We start from the raw sequence: 25,305 nt of genomic DNA, 5'->3' as shown, positions 1-25,305 counted from the left end.
ATGAGTATTCCAAAGATCCGGATGGTCTACTTTTTCTGCTTAGAATCCGAAGTGCAGATCCCTGTATACTCTAACAGCTAATATTGCCCTCAACCCATTGCGCTGTGGACGAGGATTCGATTAGAACTACAAACATGAATAAAAAGTGTTAAAAAAACTACAAACATGACGGATGTGCGCAACCGACGGTAAAGCAGAGAGGTTAAGATAAAGGGGTTTGAGTGATTAATAATCAGTAGCCTATCTAACCTGATGAAAAGATATTTATTAAATGTTATCCACATTATATTTCATCTGCAACCGCATTGTGAACTTTCATAAAGATGCTTTTGGTCATTAACTTTTAAATGCATCATTATGCAAACATGAGGAGAGTTCTCCGCATGAAAGACTCATGACTGGCGGATCAACGTGTGACTAGATTTCTCTCCGAAACAGTAGGAAATTAAATTTAATTGAATGTGGAGGATTTTAACTTGACAAGATGATTGACAGGGCAGTTTAAACAGTGACAGGATGCACGTAACTAAGTGACAGAGTGTCCATTAAAGACACAATTGTGACAAAGTAGTATGTCCCAAACCTTTCATACTCTTCTGCTACACACTCAGAAGTATGTGCTTTTTCTTCACAAAAACAGTACATACTTTTAGGGCATAGTATAAGTAGGCGAATTGAGAAGCAGAAATATAGAAAATCATGTTCTTCTGTACTGCATATGTCATATACTAAAGAACAACATAAGCTTGCGGTTTGTGAGCAAAGGCCAGATACTTTGGTAGGATGTATTGATTTAAACATTTGGGTCATAAGCTTTGATTTATGACAATGGTTCAGTATCTGGTCAATCATTACATTTGTTCAATAGTTATAAATAGGACAAATAAGACAATTTCACCCATAAAACCAGTGTACTGTGGTAGTTTTTATTGTTGCAGGTCGAAATTGACTTTGTTTCCTGTTAATGTTTATTTTTGAGGATATTTCTAACTCATCCAAGCAGCTTCATTGCTAACGTACAATTAAACAATAACAAAGTCCAGTTGTTTTTAACTGACATCCATATTTTGTTCTTACTTAATGTGAAATGAAATCCTCCTGCTGTATTGATGAGACCTGTAAGTCCTGTTACAATTTAAAAACTGACAGTCCATGGACTGCGAATTATGCGCATAATTCAACTATTTTATAATTGTACATGGCCTATGTGTTATAATAGTTTGATTTGGAGCCTTATCACAATATCAGACAGACATCTGATCGCCATGTGTCGTGGCCCTGTGTTCTGAAATCCCTAATAGATGTCCAAAACGGCCTTGTTTTATTTAATAAATCTGTGATTTAAAAAAAAAAAAACTTGTTGGGGGATTTCACCTCCGACACAGGAGAAATAGTTTATTATAACTGCTTCATGAGTCAAATAGTGGAAGCGTTACAGAATTCTAATAAATCTGTGTCAGTGCAACTTAAGACCAGAGAAATAAATGAAAATGGAATGTAAACTCCAATCATATTTGTTCTGGCCAGCCAAGAGACTAAATGTTTTTCTGCACTCACCTTGTCACAACCAGATACAAAAGTGTTTTACCTGATCCTGATGTACTAACCCCTCTGAGATGTGTGACTTTACGTTCAAATGAGCAGCACATGGCAAGCTGAGCCAGCGCCTGCTGACAGACTTTCCCACTAATTGTTGACTTTGTAAACAGTGCTATTTTAAAGCCCCAATTCCGTTATAACCCAGTATAATTGAGGTTTATATAAAGAGTATCAAAACTTGTTCCTTTAGTGGAGAAAATAAATCTTTCTGAAAATTTCTTGCATTCATAAATAAAAAAGAAAAAATATGATGTGGTGTACCTCACATTCACACTAAAGTGATTCTTTAATTTATGCTTTGGAGAAATGCATTCATTAATCCATATTCACAGAGTTTACATTAATGCTGTGCACTTTTTTTATTTTCTTACATGAAAATAACATATTTTCATTTATGTTTCAAATTTGAAAGGCATGACATGTAAAATGAGGAACAGACATATCTGTATGGAAATTTACAGAATTGTTGCAGGTTGATTTTTTTTTTTTTTTTTTCTTTTCTTTTTTTTTTCTCTGGCTTCCTGGGTCAAAAAAAGAAGAAGAAGAGTAAATTAACAAAAATAAATGTTTAGTCTATGTTGTAGTATATGTAATGCACCTACAGTGTAACTATGATTTGAAACTTGGTTGCACCCAAGCTTAAGTGGAAAACATGATAAAAACGAATTTTGACAGACGCATATTATTTTTTTTCGTTCTTTTATATACAGTAGCAGAGATCCTCTTCCTGGACATAATTTAAAATGAATTTTTACACATTAGTGAGGTTTACACAATGTTAAGAAATGCTAGCATGCCACTGTGCAAATGGTGTTTTAGGAGAAAATAGTTTTTTGGAGGAAGCCATATGATGACACCAACTGCACGTTTAGGCCGACTCTTTTGATTGTTGTAATTTTAGTTGATATGCTACACAACAACACAAAACACATTTTTATGAGTATTGCTTTTCTCTCAAAACAATGTATCCAGTGTGTTTTTCTCTTTTTTTTTAATGCAGTTCTAATGTTGGAAACAGACAGTAAAGTTTAGCTTGCTTGTTTCAGTTGTGTGGACAGTGTCCAATAAATGTTCCAACTTGTTTTAAATCTGCTGATGTGACATTTCACCGAAAAGAGGTGCAATTGGGTTTTAACTTAATTATGGGCTCAGATTTAGTCAAAAACAGGGGCAAAGTAAATGCTACTGTCATTTAAGTTCTTATCAGCACCATCCAGGCAGGGCGTTCTTGAGTCTTGTGGTTTGTGTTATCTCTTCCATCAGCTGAGCTCATAAAGCACTCAGCTCAGCATACATTGTACTTTTCCTCCTCGCTGGTGTTGCGAAAGTTGCCCTGCTGCCAAAAGTCACACACAAACAAAAGGTGCACCTGGACAGCTTTGGCATTATTTACTCTGGGTAAGAAGTTAAGTTTTTTTTTTTTTTTTTTTTTTATCAAATCCAGGTCACACCTGTGCTGGATGCCTGAGGGGCTCTATTGTTGGGTGGTACACATTTGAAACTGAAGGTGCTCTAACCCCTAACCCCACCCCACCCTCCTGATATTTGTTTTTGCTCTTATGCCAGCGATACAATGATGTCAGCATTCGTGCCCTCTTCAATTTCACAGCCAGTGGAGTTGATTTTGTACTATTCTTTCTCTATAGTTTGAATTTCATGATGGAATTAAGTCATGCAAGTGCATCGTGGGTGGTTCTGAGAACAGTATCTGCAACCTCAGTCATATTGTTGCCATTGTGTGAGCATGTTTTAGAGGTGATGAATAAACAGTCACATAATAAATGAATGGCTGTTGGATTGGTGGTGTTGCCCCTCATGCAGTTAGTTATGCAGAGGAAATATTGCACATGCTTGTCAAACCACATTTGCTAACTAAGCTGTAGAGCTGAAATTCTTGATTTATTGATGTTTGTGGTCAATCAAGATTACCTTTATGACCCTTATTTGAGAAATAATTACATATACATTATTTGTATTTCTACCCATTGCCTCGCCGCCGGACCATTTAAAACAAGAAAGGTCAAATTGGGAAAAATAATTGAATCTTTAAAAAAGCTTCAAAAATCTTCAAAAGCTAGTTTGATTATATCTTAAATGCCCTTTATCGGAGTCAAATTTCTCCTGCTAATGAACAGACTTACTTTCTTGTCTTAAGCAAACATTTCTTGCATTACTGAGGCGAGATAGGAGAATAATTACTCCTTCTGAAGGCTGCGATTTCATAAGATGGAAATTCTGATTATTATTATTATGAAAAAATTAAGAAAAAAAAGTTTTATTGTTGTGTTTTTTCTTATACAAAGCAGGTGCTTGTCCTTTGTCTACAGACCCAGTAAGTTCTATATTGATAAGTTGTGTTCATGTATAGAAGATACTGTGGTCAGTCATGCAGTTCAAAGATCACATTAAGAAGCATAGAAATGAGTGAATTTCCCAGCCATATACCATTACAGTGAGTGTGTGTGTCCCGGTCAGTCGGCCCTTTGTCCTTGTCATGGCCAGTAAAATAACAATAGCATGTTGGTTTCAAAGCACTTGACCAAAGGTGGAGGTCCCTTAGAAAACAGTCATGCAGAGCTATCATGTGACCTCCCCTTGAAAGCCCCACAAAGACTTTCAAAGGGTTGAGGGTTGGGGTATCTGACCCCCCTAAGTTTGGATTCATTCATAGAATAGACAAAGACTTCCCTTTGTAAAATGAATTTAGATATGCTTGGTATTCTGTTAAGGGACCTTCATTTTGTGTGTTGACACAAAATATTTTTACACACCATTCTATGCATAAAATGGGTGGTCAAAAAGAGAGTAAACAATAGCTATTGTGATTAATATGTCTATATGAGTTAAATCAATATGGAAGAGAAAGAATAAAGATCAAGTTTGAATACATATTTGCCAAAATACAAATGGTATGGTGTTTTTCCTGCTAACAAGGCTGGAAGGCATCCTTAATGGTTTCCTGTAGCCTGCCTCTCTAATGAACAGCTGCAAGGACTTCTGACCATCTTCTCAAATATGTGCTGGAAGATTTTTAGAGGAGATGAAACAGGATACACTTAATCTAATTTCTCAAGTCTCTGGGTTTGTTCGTCTGCTTGGTGCGTTTTCCAAAAAAACTGTTGTAGACTGACACTGGTGTAATAATTGTCATCTGGATTCACTCTCTTGAAGATGTACATCACTGATAAGTGCTTTGTATTATTACATCTGACAATGTAAAAGAGTTTTTGGTAAACACGTTTAGGGTCTTGGCTTAATTAACAATGCATGTTTCTATACATAAATCATCACAAATGTTTTAAAGGGAAAGATCACCCAAAAATGAAAATTCTGCCATCATTTATTCACCTTCATGTCATTCCAAACCTGTATGACTTTATTTTGAAGATATTTTGAATAATGTTTCTAAAACAACATTGGACCCCATTGACTTTCATTGTATTAAGACATTTTTCAGAATGGCTTCTACAGAAGAAAGAAAGTCATACGGGTTGACATGACACGAGGATGAGTATACCTCATTTTTGGGTGAACTATCATTTAAACCAGTGAAGCAGAACCAGAGAATTTATGTAAAGTTCTCTGGTTCTGCTTCACTGGTTTAAATGAATTGCAGCGTCCTGCAGTTTTACCGTGAAACATATAACATAACAGCTTGATCTGGTCCTTACACCATAAATCAGAGGGCTCCTTAAGTGTTTAGAAGCATTATGGGAGACTCATGCCATAATCAAAAGTTATTTCTATCATTTCCAATGCATTCTTTTTCACGTTCTCTCCTTGCACCTGTTTATCAGCCGCGGCAATGGAATTCTGTCTAGTCCACCTACCGACATCGTGAGGTTGTTATTCCTGATACTCCTATCCACAGACATCATTTTTCAGCATGACACATGACATGTGCTCTCTTACTTGTAAGGAACCATTTAACCTCTTTGCGCTGAAGGGTTCTTGGCTCTTCTTTCTGAGGAATGTACACCTGCTCCATCAAGGCCTTCTTTTTCCTTTCCGGAGCTTTATAACCTTTATAACCAATGCTGTAGAGTGCTCACGTCAAGAATGAGCTCAACATAAGCTGGACATTGTTTCAACAGCTGAAGACGTCCAAGCAATAAACACATAAAATAGATGATGTGTGGAATTACTTGGGTGAGAATACTTGGCCTGTAGCAATCAATTATTTCATCTTGAGTACTTTAAGTGTTCAGGCACATCCCAGTGACTGCGGACGTGTGGCTGGGGTTTTGTGTGGACCTCTGTTGTTGGTCATGGCTGCCCATCCAACTGGGAAATGCAATTATTCTCGAGCAGGCTCAGGAGCTCACAAAGCACATTCTTTGGAATCCTCTTTGTTTTATCAATACATAGTTGCCTGCTTGGATGTGTATTATTCCACCTGAGCAAATACTGCACACCATTTCACCCACAAAGCCCTCTCGTTCTCTCTCTCTCTCTCTCTCTCTCTCTCTCTCTCTCTCTCTCTCTCTCTACCCTTCTCTAACCATATGCAAATGTGATTAAACCTTTTCCGTTTTTTGACGAGCTCAAGGAATGCCATCTTTGCAGAGCTTTTTCCTTAAGAGGTATTAATTTAGGAACAGTGACTGACGACCTCCCAATGAATTATAGGTATAGTACATGTGCGCACCAATGATTTTGGTTTATTGACTTGGCATTTCAAAACACTTGACATTCTTCTCATATTTTCATTTAGTTGTACTCTATAATAGCTGGTGTACAGATGGATTGTCATCTTGGCATGAAAAAGAGATGTTTCACCTGCCAGAAAACTGAAGGGTATTAAATTTACGCATTTAACCTAATATTTGTTGTGGAACATGGAATTTGGTTACATCAAAATGCATCAGGCAAAGCTTAGATGTAATAACAATGTAATTGTTATTAAATACATCACATGGATTGTATTTAATAATTATTGTATTCTGATTTATTTTGTAACTAAGGTTGACTATTTTATCTAAAATATCTGCATTAATAAACAATTTTCTGCAACCAGGAGAACATGAGTAATGTTTTAAAGATGTATATAGATCATGTGGTGAGGAATTAATGTTTTATCTGGGCCAAAATGATGATTGTATTTGATATAGCCGGTTGCCTTGTTAGAAAAATGCTTATAATGTTTGCTGAAGTCTGCTGAACTATCCCTTTAATTACACTTTTTTTATTGTTGTAATTTTTTTCTTTTTTCTATCTTTTTTTGCAAATTTTTGAGGATCATCAGCCATCCACAAAACCCATGGCGTTATATAAGTTTCTCTTCACTCCTATATCCCCCAGAGTGAAAATGTCATCATTGCCCTCTTGAATTTCACCTATCAACTTCCTACTTCCAGCCGCCATCTGGCGATGTTGATATCACCATGCATTCCATGTCTTTGCTCCCTGACAAACCCGAATCTGTTCATCTTCTTTAGACAAGCGGAAGACCTATAATCTTTTGCAGGAGACTGACAGGCGTGCTAAAATAAACATATTCTGACTGCCTTCACTCTGTGGTGCTCATTCAACAGGGATGACACTGCTGTGAGCATAAGGTACTAGATTCCCATCTCTTCTGCACCATACACACTCAAAGTACTTTTTTGTTTTTTTGCAGCCATTAAGGTTTTACTTTATTTAGTATTGAGAACAATGAGAAAAAGACCAGGATTAAAAGTAATATTAGACTGATCTGATTAAATAGCTAATGTAGGAACAACATATCCAGCTTACAGTATGTTACTGCTCAGTAGTGTTGAATATTTTGTTTCGCCACTGAAGTATTTGACATTGATTCAGAAAAAGCAGAGAAAACACTGACCCCTTTTCCCTATAATGCATCAGAAAAACTGCTTTTGGGTCTCATGGGCAATCTGGAGGGAGCTTCATAGTAAATTCTCAGGCCAATGCAAACAGTGTAATGTTTGTACACCTATTTCCCCTGGGAGTATGAAAAAAGGGCTGCAGGACTTTAATCAGAATCTTAAAACAGCCAGGCCTTTGATAAGAACCCTCGCTGAACATTTATCTTACTTCTCTAAAGGGTGTAATGGCTTATGTCATCCACTTTGATCCTGCCTTGGAAACATGATTTGGAGTGTTGCTGCAGATAACAGTCGTCAGCTTGTGTTGTGTGGTAAAGTCGATGTCAGTTAAAATGTTTCTTTTCATTTTTTTTTTAATGATTTTCCAGTATGTATGTATGCAGCGTTCCATTCATTTTCCAACTTCTTGTCATAATCTTCTGACCCCCCTGGCTAAAGAGGGGCAGGGATACGGTAGAGTCCTGCAAAGTGGTGGGGCAATAATATTTGTCTTGGAGAAGCTTCTAGCGATGAGGCCAACAACAGCAAAAGGTCTCTTGACAGGTGTCATGGATGAGAGTTCTTAGAATAACACAGTTGCAAAGTTTTGCACAAGCGTAGGAAGAGGGAAACTTGAGAGTTTACCATGCAAAGCAGCTCAAATCCTGCTTACTTGGACATAAATTACAATTCAAGTGTAATTTGAGGATAATTTAACATGAGTGAAATGTGCCTCAAGTATTTAAAGCTGCAAAAGCTTTTAACTCACTATTAGCTAAATTAGTCATTACACATCAGAAGTACACATGATTTTTCTTCCGTAATTTGTACAGAAATTATTAAACCATATTCTATATTTTGAATATGCATCTTATGTTACGTTAAAAAATTTAAGGTATTTATAAACACAGTGAAAGTCCATTTGCATTTTGTCAGCTGCGACTAATTTGACAGGAGTTAGCTGCAACTTCCCATTTAGCACATGATCAGCAAAAGGAAGATTGTAATATTTACATTGGAGTAGTCCATGATCCTTCGGAAGGAAACTCACACAAGCAGCCTTTGGAGCATGTTTTCTTTGCCTTGTCATATACAGCTGCTACTTATTCAGACTGACTCCAGTGCAGCATCAAGACAGACTTAACCAGAAAAAAAACAGATACTGAAAAAGAGATTGCAAAGGGCAGTTCATGTTAATGGGTTGTAATAGCTTTCAGATTACAGTCGTTCCAGGGTTACAGTTTTTCAGTCATCAGAGGCTGCAGGTGTGATTTGTTTAGCTTTTTTCTGTGATGCATCACATTTTAGGAATCTTGCAAACTGTTTTGGTCTTCTCAAATAGTGTGTTGTAGTAAAGGGCAAAAATGGTGTGTCTTTTTCACTTACATATCATACATATAAATGCTATGGGATATTGTTACTCATTTGTGTTCCCGGGTTGTGTTCTGGCAGCTACTTCATCTTGTATTTAAATTTCAGTCTCTGAATAAATTTGAAGCCAGCAACTAAATAACCAGAGGCTAAACTTTATGTCTTAAGTGGAGCCAGAAAGCCCATCACTTTATTTTGAGTACATTCAGCTGCAACCATCAGCCCAGTGTGCTTTGATGTTTTTAGCAGCCATTATGAATGGGATGAGTAAGATGAACAATGGTATCATCAGCAAATCTTATAGATAAAATACAAAAGACAATTCGTTTGACAGAATCACATCACAGAACAGAACAGAAACACGACATAGAACATAAGAGTATTGGTGAACTAATATACATTTCTTTTAGTAACAGTACATGACACCCGCTCTTATTCATAGTTGTTTTCAGTGAATGTGATTACGTATTGTTTACTGTACTGAACACCTATAATCCAACAGAAACCCAGTGTATACATTTTGTCTAGATGTGACAAACAAAAACTAATGGACATTGTTTATGAAACCAATCAACAGGAAAACACTTCAGGATACTTAGGCATACTCAAGAATGTTTCCGTGCTGTGTTAGTAGAGAGGAAAATCTATAGATAACAATTTACATTTGTTTGGTAATTTATACTCACCATACCATCTACAAAATATGTTGAGTTACTTTATCATTTAATTGAATGTTTAATGAATGAACTCCAAAAATGCAGACAAAAATATAGCAAACAGAAAAAGTGACATGCTTAGGCTAGTGGATTGTATATTTATGGCATATATCAAATAAATCAATGTGAATTAAAATGATATTGCAAATCTTCTAAAGAAATATGCAGTTGTAAATATTCATGGAATAACATATCACATACATATATGTGCATCATAAAGTTATTGGTATTAATACAGTTAAATCATCACTTTAGACTCAATAGCCTGTCCTTTTCAGTGGGTGGTGGTGGTGGTGGTGGTGGTGGTGGTACAGCTCAGCTGTGGTTGTGGTTGGTGAGGTTTAGTCTGGTTTACACATTAGTCATAGTGCTAATAAAGTTATTCATGTCTTCACACAATAACAGTCTACTACATTCATACAAACTCATATTCTATATGGCTCATTATTATCACTCTTGTGTCTTATACATTCATTTGAAAGTGATTTTCACTCTAGGAAGAAGCCAAGTTGAATGAAGTAATGGATTCAGTCTTAAATATAGGGCAAACTTGTCTTCCTTCTTAGGCCTATCATGCTTTTCAAAGGTCTAATCATAACCTTGTTTCTCTACTGCTTATTTTTGTCTTTCTAACCTTTAATTACCAAGCTAAGAATCAATCTTTAACAGGTCTTTCATTTGTTAAATTGTTTTTGACCACTGAAATTATTATCTGTATTTAGCCTCCAATAAAATGTTACCACATTTGCAAGCACTTATGCAGACAAATAAGATTCCTTTTCAACTTTTATTTTCTGTAAGAAGCTTGCAGATGGTTTAGGATTTAGATTGTTGCAGAATGGGAAATACATAATAATTAAAATAATTAGCTTATAGGCCTACTTACATGATTTATGTCAAACTTGTATATTGGTGCAAACATAATACAACCAAAGGCTATGCTCTTTAACTTTATCCCTGCAATCTCTGATATGTTCCCAACAACAAATGGTGTTTGCACGTAAAGTACAATTAAGTAAAGTAGGTTTCTTTTTCTAAATCTTCAAATGTTATGTTATTTGGTTTGTCACTCATTTGAACAAAATTATTAAGTGTGGAATGTGTAGGGATTTACATTAATATCTTATTCTATGTTTCCATGGTGGTGGGATAGTCAGTGTGTCTGCAGTTGATTTTATCTATTTGTAACTTTATCTTAAAGAAAATATCTCTTCATGCTCTTTCATTGTTAACTCTAAGTACTCTATAAGACTATTGCTAAATGCGTACCATCTGCAAAGAGATCTTTTCAAAGCATGGATTTGAACTGAGGGTTTATGTGCAGATTGTACCACACAAGTAGATATGGGAATTAGTCATCAAACGCCCTGCCAGCCTCACACTGTTATGCCACTTGCTCTGTCACACCAAGTAAATATAAATAGCACCACTAACCACATGCAGTCCAGTGAAAGTTACCCTATGCTTAACTGCATGCTTTTGAGTTTTATGGAAAACTGTAAAGGTGTTTACAGATGTGTGGCAACAAGATTCTCATTTTAGTATATGATAAAATCATGCATGTATAAGCGTTTTTATTACTTCAAGCTTTCAAATAATAATCTTTTCTTTCCTTACCATAACTTTTGGTATAGTCTGTTTGAAAGAATTGTTTAAAGGTGATTTGGCATCTGACTTTAAGAATACTGTTTCTTATTGTGCAGAAGAAGTAATATGTAACAGGTACCAATGAATTAATCCAAAGCCGATTTTTTTAGGAATGTCTAATGATAAGGAGCCTATTCAGACTAAAATGAAATTCTGTAGACAAACTTTGTGTCAGTTTGACAAAGTGGAGCTCTAGAGAAAATCGTAGCCGTGAAAACATTCCTGAACTAACATTATTTTAGACCGTGTAGCAGGTGTGGTCATTTGAGCTTCAAACTGTTGAAAATTAATTAAAGGATTAATATAATTTTAAAGTGAGGATTTCTATAATATATATATATATATATATATACACACACACACACACACACACACATATATATATATATATATATATATATAAAATATTGTTGTAGTTATAGCATAGTGTGGTGCATTTCTTTTAAACAGCAGATAAACGGCTTTCAAAGCAGGGTTCCAAAGTTGCAATTTTTCCAAAGATGCATTTAATGCAAACTCCAATGGTCCAAGAACAATGTTTGTTAGGGGAATGCAAGGAAATTCATGTGAGGTTAGTGAATGTGAGAATGTTTAGGGAAGCTGACCAGAAGCTACAGAGACAATTTTGAACTAAGAGCTGTTTTAATGATTTGCTTATATTCACAATTTATACCTGTTCTCAAGCCAGTTAGCTTGACTTTTAACTGGACAATCTTGAAATGTTATTAAGTTTGTTTGGGTAGTTTAGAACAACAGCAACAGTTAGATAAATTTGATATAGAATAATAAACAAGAATGTGTTTGACTTTTGTCAAGTTATTTAAAATACATTTTAATAACAGATTTAAAAAAAAACCTTAGCTCTTTAGTTTTACCTCAAGTTCAAATGTGTTTTAGTGTTATCAGATTTTCATGTCTTATCAAGACTTTTCATCATAATAGTTAATGATGCTTGACAAAAGAGGAATATTTTTTTAAAAAAAACTTGTTAAGATGACAGTGATATAAACATTTTAGGGTGGAAATTACACATTACACTCCACCCAGTGCTTTGAAGCTGTGCATCATTTGTTTTGCATGCATCAACAAATTTCTTTCTTTCTTTCTTTTTCTTTCTTTCTTTCTTTCTTTCATCTAATAATGAGATCTTTAGAGCTTAGATATACTGTCTGTTACTGCTTATGTCAAAAGTTGAGCTGACAATTTTTTATGAACATTAACTGTCAACAGTTTGTGGAATGTGGTTGTGCTTCATTATATCCCAGCACAGATAGATGAAAAATTTTACTAAAGATTTCCATATAGTTTCCCTGTGGCCATAGTCTGCGATTAGGGTAATCACACAGGGCTTAAACCGTGCCATAGCTTGTAATAATCTTTGCTTGCAGCTAAATTACTTGACCACTCTGAATGCAGTCCTAGCATTCCCCAAATGAATCCCCCAGGCCCAAATGGGCAGATGAAAAGCATTCCTTAACCTCTAACAGTACAGTAAATATCACAACACCCAACCCCATTTCATCACTATTGTGTAATTTACGGTCAAGAACATCAAAGATGACTTTAACCACATTGGAAAAAAACTTATTCCAATGGCTTATTTTCAAAACCAGTATGACCATCGCAAAAATGACTTCACACTGTCAGTAAATGAAGGCAGACAGTTATGCACCACTGAGATGGACAGTAACACTTGTTTTATATATGTTTTATGTTTTTTATATAAGTTTATTAGATTATTTTTCGGGTTTATTGTATAATATTTAACTAATATACTAATATAGTCCTCTGTTTTGTTCATCAAAATGCATTAGTAGTTATGAATTGCTGATGAAATATAAAGTAATGTTTTCTTAACTAGCCATTATTTCCTTTTCCTCTTCAGCTTTGCTATAACTGAATATCTCTCAAAAACATTAGAATCCTCCACTGGGTTGTTCTGAGTAGCCGTGCAGTAAATTAAAATGTGGGATTTTGAGGAATATGTTAAACCCTTACACGGTGCTGTAGTGAGAAGCAAAGCATTTTCCAAGAAAATAATTGCTTCTCTGGGGGTTTTTGACAGAGGCAGAGCGGACAACACCCTACTACCCCTTACTGTTTTTTCTTTCTTTCTTTCTCACCCTCTCTTCCTCTCTCTCCTAGGAAAAAAGCTGCCTGCACCTGTGTGGGCTCTTTTTAACACCTCCCATGGCATTTCATAATGACACTTCCCTCTGATCAAAGTGTCCAAGAACTGTCTTGAGCAAAGATATTAGATCTCATCTGTGATAAAGAGAGTTGGTGTTTTCTTTTTTCAGACTGGCTGAGAATTATGAACCACTGTTATAATATACAGTTCAAGTAGCCAGGAGAGCATTGTGATGATGATGATGATGATGATGAGCAGCTTCCCTCTCTCTGCTGAGAGTTCACCACTGCAGTGCAGAAGACTGCCTTGTGCGAGGCAGGAATGTTATCACGGTGCATTTGGGACTGGTCCTCCTAATTACAGGAGGGTAAGTTTGGTTAGGCCAGAGGCACTGTGTAATTACTATGATTGCAATGCTTTAGACATAAGTCTATCCTGGCCTACAGTTCCTTTTGAAGAATTGAGGCCCAGAAAAGACACACTGTGTGTTAACTATATTAAATGTGTACCTCGTATTGTTAAAGAGGACATAGGCAGAGCAGTTATGAATTTTATAGGATGCTGTGCATGTAATCATTGTTTGTTTTTTTTTAACACAGGCAGTGCAATGCCATTTCATTGATGGATTTTAAAGTGAGAAGCGCGTGTTGGATATATATTTAAAATCTTCCTAATGTGCAATGAAATAGCAACAGATTCTGTAAAATAAATATATAAGTACAGTGTGGAAATGAATAAAAATCATCTGATGATAAGTAAACTATCATGTTCAGCATATCCCCAGCAGCCCAGTTATTAGAAAGTATCCCTGCGTATTGTCATTGCAAGGTTGCAAAGAAGTTCTTAATTGTTTTCTCATTCTTTTTTTTTTGGGTGTAACTTGATTGGTAACACTATACTGTAATGTTCCATTAATGTTAGTTAATGCATTAACTAACAATAAGTAATACATTTGTTACAGTATTTACTGATATTTTTTTTATGTTAGATAACAATGAACAGTTATATTTATATTATCTCATGTTAGCTCAGGTCCATTAAATAATATAGCTGCGAGCAGCAATTGTCGGGGTTCAAGCACTTTAAGGCCTTTAAGCACATGTGTAAAAAGGTATTATGTTTTATTTAGCAAGCATGTAACTACTTAGAGCATAGATGGAAAAGACCATTTACAGCAAATACAGGCAATTTCCCATAGGAAATATATGTTTTTTTACACCTTTTTAACAACCACAACTATGCACCGATCTCCATAAAAGTATGCATGCTTCTTTAGAATCATGTGCCGTATGTGCTCACCTAATGATGGGAAGTTCTGGGTTTCCATTTAGGAATGATAGGCTTTTTGGTAGACTTGGACATGCCTGCTTTTTAAATGACCCTGCTATAGCTATAGCTGCTAAAGGCCAAAGTTCAACATTTTTTTGATAATATTGACCTAGAGAGTCCCGAGAATTGTGCCACAGTGGTTTTATCAAGGTTGAGCCAAAAAACTAGGACTAGTTCACCAAAGTTGGTTTTCAAAATAATCTCCTATATTTAATGAACGATTCGATGGACAGAGGCAGTCCTAGTGGCAAAGTTTCTCAGAATGAGGAGTTCTGCCATGTGGTACGAATGTCGTGGGTATGTGTGAAAAATCGCGTGATACACACTCCTTTACGCATGTGAAAAACACAAAGGTGCCCCCGATGGCCGATTTTTTTTTTCGAATTTCTCACAGGCCTCTAGGGCCGTAAGTCAAACAAGCCCAGAGAGTTGCGTTCCGATCAGCCTCCATTAACCTTGTCTGATAGCTGCTCAGACTTCATTGGCCAATGGCAGAAATGTTTTTGGAGATACGTCAATGTCCTCATAAACAATCATGGCACCTCAGTGAAGTAGTTATAGCCATTTTCATATTTTTTTGCTGTTATAAGTGGCCAGTCACCCTGTCCTTTTTCACGTGACCACAGAATGTGTTTGGTAAAAATATCTCATTCCATTCACAAGTTATAGCCATTTTAGTGAAAGTGGCTCCACCCACTTAGAACGTTTTGGCGGCCCTTAGGGACCATGAATCAAAATTTCAACTTTTTTTTGATAATTATTGACAATCAGACTCTGGAGAATCTTGCTGCATTACATAAAATAATATTAATAAATGCTGTAGCAGCAGTTTTCATTGTTAGTTCATATTAACTAATGTTAACAAAAATGGACAAATAAAAAATTTAAAAATGAAGTACTGAACTTTATAAGGTAGAGAGTTTAAAATAATGTAATTTAAATTACATCCAACAACACACTATATGAGCTTCTTTTTTTCTGCTCTCAGTTTAACACATCCTTCTTAAATAACAGGAAGGGAGTGCATTCCAAAATAAAGTTGTATGTGGTCACCTTTTATGTCCAGCTGAAGAATTCAACAAACTTAATTTTACACAGAAGCTCCTGCTGCATTCAGGCAGGGGACAGATGGTAGCTGTGAGTGTGGTTTCAACCCTAGAACATTAAGTTTTAGTAACGTGACTCATTTATCATTCTACTCCATTCATAGAAATCTTGAGGTCGATTGCGTCAGACTTTCCTCCCAGTTCTTTGATTCAACACTAGTGGAAAACTTGTAATATTGTACCAAGTTGAAATCATAGCAACGGCCTTGCAGATGTCCAGGACAAAAAGATTAGATTTTAACTCATTGTTAAACACGGCTACTGTTTGCATGCCCTTGTTTAACAAAAGTGATTTGTTAAGTAAATGTTCAACAAAGATCTGGTTACCTAGCTGCAATCCACTGAAATACAGAGCCCAGTATGTAGCATCATCCCCTGAAAAATCAAGGGGGAGGTCATAAAGAAAACAAACCATGTGTCACGCATTTGATCAGACTCATAAGCTTTCTCATCTTGACAAATCCCTAATCATGTGCACTATGAACCAGTAAGGACAACATACTGTATGTACATGTAGATTTTAGTCTCCTAAGTCTCTGCCATAACATCTGATTAATCTAAAAGTGGGAAAAGAGTATTTTAATGCATGTAATTCCCTTATAAATGAACTGTAAAGTGCATTTGTGGGTGTGTTGTTCACTCAGATGGCTCAAATCTCCAGCCCTGCAGTATTTGCATGAGGAATATGCAGACGAGCAGTTATGTTTATTTGCCAATTATCTTAATTGCGAAATACATTTTGTTAATGAGATCCCCAGTGAAAAGTAAGTTCTTTTTCATGCAGTGAATTGAGGAGTTTTACATTGGTCAAGGTTTAGCATTTTTGCATGTGTTCGGTCACCTCTGGTTCACCTCTGCTTTGCTTCACTTCATGCGCTTGTGCAGGTGGTGTCCTTCAGTAATAAAGACAGGCTTTACACACAATATTGTTTTCCTCTGTAGCCAGAAGAGAATGCTTCATTAGTTTGCAAAAGGGATCTAGGTTCACATAAGCAGGCCGACCTGATTCTGGCCATTTTCAATGCCTTCTCAAATAGGGTGTGTTAAGTTAAACACTTTGATTGAGGAAGCTTTTGTAAGCCCATCGAAAGTTATACCAAGTAAATAGTAGTTCTTCAAATTTAAGGAGCCGAACACTGTGAAAATGTAAGTAGTCCATGGCTTGTGATTTTTTTTTTTTTTTTTTTTTTTCCTGTCTGTGTTTTGTACTATCCCACAACGTGTAAGAAACATAAAATGTTATGACTTAGGAAAAAGAAAGTGTCTGATTAAATTGATGAGCACTTAATCCATAAATGTCAGTCTTTGGAAAGCTTTCTCACAGGTTCACATATATGGACGTCTATGTCCCTGAGGGCAGTGCTGCTTTGCACATGTTTCAGATAAACTTAAATTTTCCCAAAAGTAACATGGAAGCCAAAAGAATGTGGAAAATAGTTGTAGTAGTAGCACTGCTGGGGAAAGCTGTCTGCGTGGAATCACTTTGGTGTAGGAAATCTCAAAAGAGACCTAAACTCAACTGATTTGTGTGCTGCCACTTTTGTTGACCCCAGGTGCTAGTTTTTGAGGCTGTAATTCTCAGCAAAACTTAGCTGCGCTCTTAATTTAGGACACTTTTCCCTTGACAGTAGATACAATGACTTCCCTCATTAATGTAAACTTCTGATGGATTTTACTATCTGAAACATTTCCCACCTGTTGCAGTCATTTGGAATTTGAAAGCTGTGCCTCCTGCAATTTTTTCTTTAAACAATGCATGAGTATGCATGTTATTATGTTTTCAGATTGTTTAAGCATTGCATGAAAGTAAAACTTTTTTTTCTTGATTGCACCATACAGCTTAAAAGAACATGTCAAACTTTTAACAGCCCCCAATAATGGTCACTGGCAAAACATCTAAGTTCATTAAATGAAATATTTGCAATTTATATGTTGCTTGGAAAAAATCTGGTTAATTTTCAACGGCCGCAACTGAGAAAGATGCTTTTTGCCACCATTGTGTAGTTACAACATTTACCAGCAGGGGCTATCTTAACCATGCTGCTAACCAGCCAAATCTTGACCCCTTGTTTAAAGCCACATATTTTGTGGTTTGGTTCAAATTCTACTTGTTCAAATTCTGGTCCAGCGCAGTCTTTTTGCTCAGCTTCCTGCCCAACTGATTGCCCACTTCACTTCCTCCACCCTTGGCAGTGTCCACAGTTGTCAGGCCCCATCTCAGTCCTCAGAATGGAACACCAGCTCTTCTAGGGTGTTTTGTAGATGGCCAGAGGACACCTGTGCAGGCTCTGTTTATTTTCTTGCACAAACACCCAAGCAATGTGTTTATGATTGGAAAAGCCAAGCACATGAGTAAACATTTGCTTAAATCCTATCTCCCCTTCAACCTCTGTATAAACAACCCTATTTTGTCCTTTCCTCCTTCCTTTTTTTTTTTTTCAGGAGTTTTTGACATACATTCTTTTCTTCTCACAACCACATAACTTGACACAATCCTATTTCTGTATTTCCCAAAAAGTCCTGTCATAGTTCCACCACCTGCTTTGAATTTGCTGTCCCACGGTAACAAGTCTTGATTACGTTCTTTTCTTTCTTTTCTCAGTTTCTTCTTTTGAATATGTATCAAACTATTTTAAAATTCTCAAAGTAAACCCAGATTTGAATGTCCAGCTGCCAAAATGAGCAACTCGTCTTTCAGTATGGTTAAGTTGTACATTTTTGTTCCTCGTGCCAGGACATCTGTCTTCTGACACACCCTGTCATTATAAGAAAAAGGAAGCAGCATCTTTTGATTATTTTCATTCGTATTGCATACATTTTTACAGAAACTCAGTAAGTCTGTCAAAGACATTAAAAAAGATGTTAAACATTATGACCGCCAAGTTCAAATCATTTGTTGTAGCTGTACTGTGTTGTCCTGTATTGAGCTTTTTTTAAACCATTTTAAACATTGATTTTCGGCTATATGAGCAGACTACGTTTAAAATGGTCAGAAAACTTTAAAAACCACCACACCAGTTGTTCAACAAGCACTATTAAACGCATTATACATTTTTACTTCATTGATTTGTCCTCTATAGTCCAAAATCTCATGCAAATGTTGGCCACATTTAACATTTCAGAATTACAGCCTTCTCTTCATGCAGGTTTGAAAAATTCCTCAGGAAACGTGTGTGTATATGTATACTCTTAGAAGGAAAGGTTCTATATAGAACATTAAAAGGTTCTGATAGGCACTTCATATTTAAAATATTTTAGGGGTTCCCAACATGGGATCATTTTATGCATTTAGTTTTAATTAATTTCTTTTCATTTTAAATAAATTGTATTATACTTTATCACTAGTAAGAAAAAAGAGCATTAAACATGAAAGTATTATGTAATCAGACATTTCTTTATATATAGATATATAGTTATATTCTTTATATATAACTTTTTTGCATAAAGGGTTCTTTAACACTGAGTCAAGAACCCTAGGGTTCAATATTGAATCCCAGACCTTTTTTTACGAGTGCATATATTAATATTTTAATATATCTTATTTTCTTTAGAATATACTCAATTTAGTATTTTTTCTTCGCACATTTCATTCGTGCAATTTCATTTGTGCATTCTTAGCCCTAGGATAATGGCAGGTGGATGGTTATGTGAATTCAGAGGTGGTGGAATTTCTATGTTCTGACTAAAAAGAAAAAAATGTGCATCGTGTTGCCAGTTTAGAGTATTTTTGTTTGAAGCCCTGTGAAGTCCTGTAGAGTACTTCCAGACCCTCTTAGTTAGTCAGTTTTCTAAAGGCCAAATGCGATTCTGGCTGATCCCAACAGAAGCAGAACACCTCAACACATCTGGACTCACCGCTGCATCTATTACACAACCCCATATGTGAAGTCATGTCCAAGTCAAATAAGCAACCCCCCTCCCCCCCTCAAGGAACACCTAAAGAGGGACAAGGGTAAGCCTGCCAAAAAAAAGGACTCCGACCTCAAGCATTCCTCTCATCCAGGTCATGTTTTCATTACCCCGACAAATTTACACAGTTGTTAGTGATGGCCTGGGATTCCTCCTAAAGCACAACCCACCAATAATAAACAGAGGCCAGCTGACACCCTCAGACACCTGCAAGCCTCCCTGACAGTGCAGGATTGTTCCCAGGCCGGAGAGCACCAAGAGGCCCTGCTTTCCACTCAAAGAAGTGTTATACATCCAAGAGGGTGCCACCATACCACCCTGACACACACGTCTGAGCCCTAAAAGAAATGCGTCATTGGGTAAATCCTACCTGAGAAAACATCCTCATGAACCAGCCAGACCAGTGATAAAAGCCGTTCAGTTTGTTCTCTTCATTTAATACCACACTGCTCAAGAGTTAGAGTACTACCTGTTCAAATGTGCTGTTCATAATAAAAAGCTGTTCTGTTGAACTTTGTCGATAAAAGAATCCTGAAAATGTTTCCACAGAAATAATTAAGTAGCACAACTAATTAACATTTCTGAAGGATCATGTGACACTGAAGATGGTGTTGTATACTATTTTATCTAAATAAAATTTTATCTAAATTTTTTTTAGTCAAACTGAACTGATTTTTTAAAAATATCATTATCAATAACCAGTATGGTACCAATATATTGTGTACCCTTATTAATGCTGGAAGAATGCACAAATTCTACAATTTCCACCCCTTTTTAGTTCATTCATAACTGAAATAGTTTTTAAGCAATGTTTGCTTATAAGAGGCTGTTCCTATATCAGATACAGTAACAGAGGAAACTTGTTGAAGGTAAAGCACCTGTTCTGTTAAACTACGGGAAACTGTTGGAAACAGATCTGTTTTATCACTTGGCTTGTGGACTTATGAGGGCGAGAGGAAACCTTTCTGCCATTGTATTACTGTGGGCTAGAGGGTTTTGATTCCTCTTCTGCAATCGAAAGATGATCTCCAATCCTTTTTCTGCCCACTGTAATTCCTCGCCTTTGCCTGATGATTTCTTTTCAAGATTGACGGGGGAGCGCAAAAGCCACAGATAAGGTAGCTGGATCAGCCCCTGGCCAGCTGTGAACCCGATAGCATCTGTTTAAAGCATCTAAAGGAAGACCGTTCCTTTTCAAGTCTGCACTGCTAGTTATCTCACTTTTATCCTGCACATGTAAGGAAAATCCACAGATGGCCAGGGATCTGATAGAAATGCAAATGTGATATCAATGACTCTGCTATCAAAAAAAGGATGATTTCACAAAAGAAGTGTGAGTCTTTCTCTCGCTGTCTTGTAGAGGTAAACAGACAAGCCAAAACAAAGATCCTCTTCACAGCAGATGTGGTTGGAAGTTATTCTTTCATCATTACCATCCAGACAAAACAACTGCTGACTGAGCTGTGCATTGTTTCTGTCCTCCATTCTGAAATGCACACCAGCAATCCTATTTTCTTTTTTTTTTCTTTTTTAAATTAATGGTATGGACTGTTACACAATTTTATTAACGGTGTATTTGTAACAGAATCTTCTCTATTGCAATGATTTATACCTCTCCGTTGTCTAGTTTCTCAGGATAGCATATTGCACTCCAGATTATTTATACAGTATGTCCTCCTGTTTTTCTTGCAGTCCATCATTTTCATAAGGGACCGAAATTCTCGTGGACAGGAAATATCTGGGTATATAGACTACTCCCACCGACTCAAATTCGAAGACTTTGAACCATATTTCAGTGGAAAGGAAAGGCTTTTGCCAAAAACAACTGACTTAAGGTAAGCCTGCTTATATTATGACCCATCCATGATGATTTCTGGTGACTATTGTTTTAATAGATGTGCTACTGAACATCTCAAAGGTTAGATTTTCTCAGATTTATGTGCATGAAAGCAGTATCCATCTGATCCCTAAAGCATTTGTCTTTGTGAAAAGGATATCCTCTCCAAAAAAAATTATGTGCACAAAGTATCATGAAAACCAAAAAGACTTCCTCGTCAAAATTTAGGAAGAGCGGGCATCTTTTTGCCTTGGCCAGTGCATTAAAGGGGAAGTGTGTATGTACATTATGAATAATGGCTTTTTCATCCTCTGATATTAATATTGGTCAAATGGTGATCCTCTGTAAAAGTTATGAAGTCATAACCATCCAAAAAGAAAGTCTATGTCACTGATCTTCATAGAGGTTTCCTTTAAGAGCACTTAACTGGCTAAGATTCATTCAAGATAAATAACCTCCATGGGAAATATATTTTAGTTAGTGGTCTTAAAGTTAACAAAGATGCAATAAAATGATTTTAAAAAATGAGAGTAAAATAATTTATAATGTTATAAAAAAAAATGTGTATTTTAAATAAATATTCAAACGTTCTGTTCATTAAAGAAAAAAACACTTTCTACACTTCATTAAACAGCACAACCATTTTCAACATTCATAAATCAGCATATTAGAATGATTTCTGATCATGTGATACTGAAGACTAGACTAATGGCTGGTGAAAATTCAGCTTGGCCATCAAAGGAATAAATTCCATTTTAAAAATATAGCACTACTTTTACTAAACGAAAAGTCTACGGTGCTAAAAACAGCACTAACTCTCCTCTTTAAACAACCGATGCCAGAATAGAACCTCATTTAAGCAGCGCTAACAATAACCTAATGCTAACTACTACTATGGCTACCTTATATACACAATTTTCCCGCTTTTACTAAATAAAACAACATTAAAAAAATTAACTCTTGTCTCATTCCATTACATAGACTTGATTATTAAGAACAAGTGTTAAAACAAATGTCAATAAATAGGATGGGTCCGTGTAAATCTTCACAATTCAGTTTTCAGATACAGTGCAAAAGCAAAAATAAAAAAATGAAACCAAACGTTCATTTTTCACTTTTTCTGGTTCCTTGTCTGTCAGTCACTATGACATTATGTCAACTGACAAATAGGGTCTCACTTATGAGCCCAATCACCTCTTAGTTTTAGAAAAACGGGCAGTGGAATTTGCATGCTGAGGCGCTTCCCCATGCATACGGGTATATAAGATGGCAGCACTGATCCACTCATTCATATTTTTGCTTCGGAGCCGAGTGGTTGCATGCAGCGATCACACTTTCCAGTCACCTGTAAAGAAGAAAGAGCATGCAACAGAGGAGATCTCTCTTGCCGGTGGAAGGGCGCATTCAGGGGTATTTAAAAGAGCATATTGCACGGTGTGTGCAGCGATTCGACAAAAACAAGCAGATTTCCCTAAAAGAGCAAGCATGGGCAGCAAGCTTCTTTTTAAAGATGCCTTTCCGTCCGTGTGTTTCTGGATGTGGTCGTTTCCTGTCCTCATCTGACAGCCATGATTGCTGTCTCGCATGTCTGGGCCATGAGCATTCTGAAACGGCGTTCATGGATGGTTCATGTTATCATTGCGAGACCATGACCATGTCGACATTGTGGTCGCAACTCTTCTTCTTCATGAAGGCCAGAGTCCCTTCTGCTGTTACCCAGCCCACTGCCTCTGCACAAAGCAGGGCCGTGAATCTGGGGGACACTTTGGGGGACCTGTGGGTTACAATGGGAGCGTTTCCGCTGGGCCAGTCCCCACGGACATCCCACTCCTCTAGCGTGTCATGTGCCATCGAGCTCAATGGTGGGGCCGCCAGGGGGTACGTGGAGATTCATCAGGTGGAGCATGCAATTGTAAGACGACGGCAGCCCTGGCTGCTAAGGCTTACAGTGCCGCTGGACAGGCCGTCTCCACCCTGTATGTGATGGCCATCCTGCGAGTTCATCTGGCCAAAGCACTAAAAGAACTGCACAAGGGTAGTTCGGAGCTGGGGTTGATGCAGGAACTGCGCACAACGACTGACGAAAGTCACAGCCCGGCCCTCGACCAGACGATGTCCACCTTGGTGGTCCAGGAGAGCCGTCTCTGGTTATAACTTGCAGAGATGCAGAATGGCAACAAAGTGCGCTTTCTTTTTCTCACTGCCTGCTTTTTTACTCCCTGACCGAGACAATCCTCGGCATGGACGCGTTGGCACACAGCTGGCCCTGGGGTTCTTGGAGGATGAGGGGCAGGTCTTGATGGTTGTGCTCACGCTCATTTCCATCAAGAGGGTGGTGGACCTGCAGGCATTTTCGGGCAGCGAGTTGTGCCTTGAGTTTAGGCATGCCTTTTCTCTCATGATGCTGAGACCCCGGCCCAGATACATGCCCAAAGTTCCCACCAATCCTTTTCTGGACCAGGTGGTGAACTTGCAAGCCCTACCCCCAGAGGAAACAGACCCAGCCCTTGCATCACTGTGTCCCGTTTACGTCTTGTGCATCTATGTGGATGCACAGGCAGAGATTTAGAAGCTTTGAGCAGCTCTTTGTCTGCTTTGGAGGACAGCAGAAGGGAAAGGCTGTCTCCAAGCAGAGACTGGCTCACTGGATAGTGGATGCCATCACCTTGGCATATCAATCCCAAGCCGTGCCGTGCCCCCTCGGCATGAGGGCTCACTCCACTCAGGGTGTTGCCTCCTCCTGGGTGTTGGCATGCGGAGCCTCTTTGGCACACATCTTCAGAGCTGCGAGAGATTCTACAATCTCTGGGTGGAGCCGGTTTCTTCCTGTGTGTTGGGTACAAACAGGCAATGTGCTGGAAGGCTGCCTCTGTGTCTTGCTTGCAGCACCAATCCCCTCTAAGTGGGAATACGAGCACCTTCTTTGCTCTCCAGGTGCGTTCCCCACTTGGTGAACCCTGTATTGAGTTTCCTCTGAGCATCCTTCAGCATTCAGACATGGCAGTGTCCGACGCCAGGTCTGGTACTCGAGATGCATGCCCAGTCGGTCAGCCCTGGTACTGGGCTAGACGCCCCATATGTTGTGATTCCCTCTTGGTAATCCCATATGTGTATTCTTCCATGGAATGGTTTCCCTGTTGGTAAACCCATGTCTTTCTCTGGGCAGATTCTGCTTTGCCCCGTCTCTGCATCTTTAGTAGTTCCATCCCTGTCTTGGCAGTACCTACCGCAGAGATCTTTCCATATATAGCACTGCCAAACGAATCAGTCCATATGACTCGTCTCGGCTCTTCAGCACAAACCTGAATGAGTGGATGCATGCCGCCATCTTATATACCCATATGTACGGGGGAGTTGCATGGCATGCAAATTCCACTCGCCAATTCCATTGGCCATTTTTTTTTTAAACTCAGAGGTGATTAGGGCTCCCAAGTGTGACCCCATTTGTCAGTCAACATAACGTCTCCATTCCCTCCATCAGAGAATGAGGGTTACATCAGTAATGTTACTTGATCAATGCCATTTTCTGTCCTTTTTTCAATTTTACTTTTGCTAAATTGTGACTTCAGAAAATTAAAAGAATTGATAGATAATGGCAATTATACATTGATGAAGTAACTGGGAAAAAAATTAAAAATGAATGTTTGGTTTAATTTTTTAATTTTTGCATTTGCACTGTATGGTCTGAAAACTGAATTGTGAAGCATTACACAGACCAGGTCAGATAAAATACACAATGAAATACACATTTTCATAAATAACAAAAATGACCCCATCAGGTGTGCATTCCTGTGAATGCCTTGACCTCTCTGCTAAAACAGGAAATATAAAACAGTGAACCCCAAATTAATAT

General features: G+C 37.5%; 1 protein-coding gene across 1 annotated transcript in view; it reads left to right on the top strand.

Annotated features, from left to right (window-relative positions):
* cfap299 (cilia and flagella associated protein 299) overlaps positions 1-25,305 on the top strand; it is a 59,524-nt gene that overhangs the window by 25,489 nt on the left and 8,730 nt on the right. The window contains exon 4 of the mRNA XM_051894992.1: positions 21,308-21,450. Coding sequence (XP_051750952.1) covers positions 21,308-21,450 — 143 coding nt within the window. The remainder of the gene's footprint in view (positions 1-21,307; positions 21,451-25,305) is intronic.

Source organism: Ctenopharyngodon idella, chromosome 5 (genome assembly GCF_019924925.1).
Source record: "Ctenopharyngodon idella isolate HZGC_01 chromosome 5, HZGC01, whole genome shotgun sequence".
Lineage (NCBI taxonomy): Eukaryota > Metazoa > Chordata > Actinopteri > Cypriniformes > Xenocyprididae > Ctenopharyngodon > Ctenopharyngodon idella.
The sequence above is the reverse complement of the archived record's forward strand: the minus strand, read 5'-3'. Positions and strand labels throughout refer to the sequence as shown.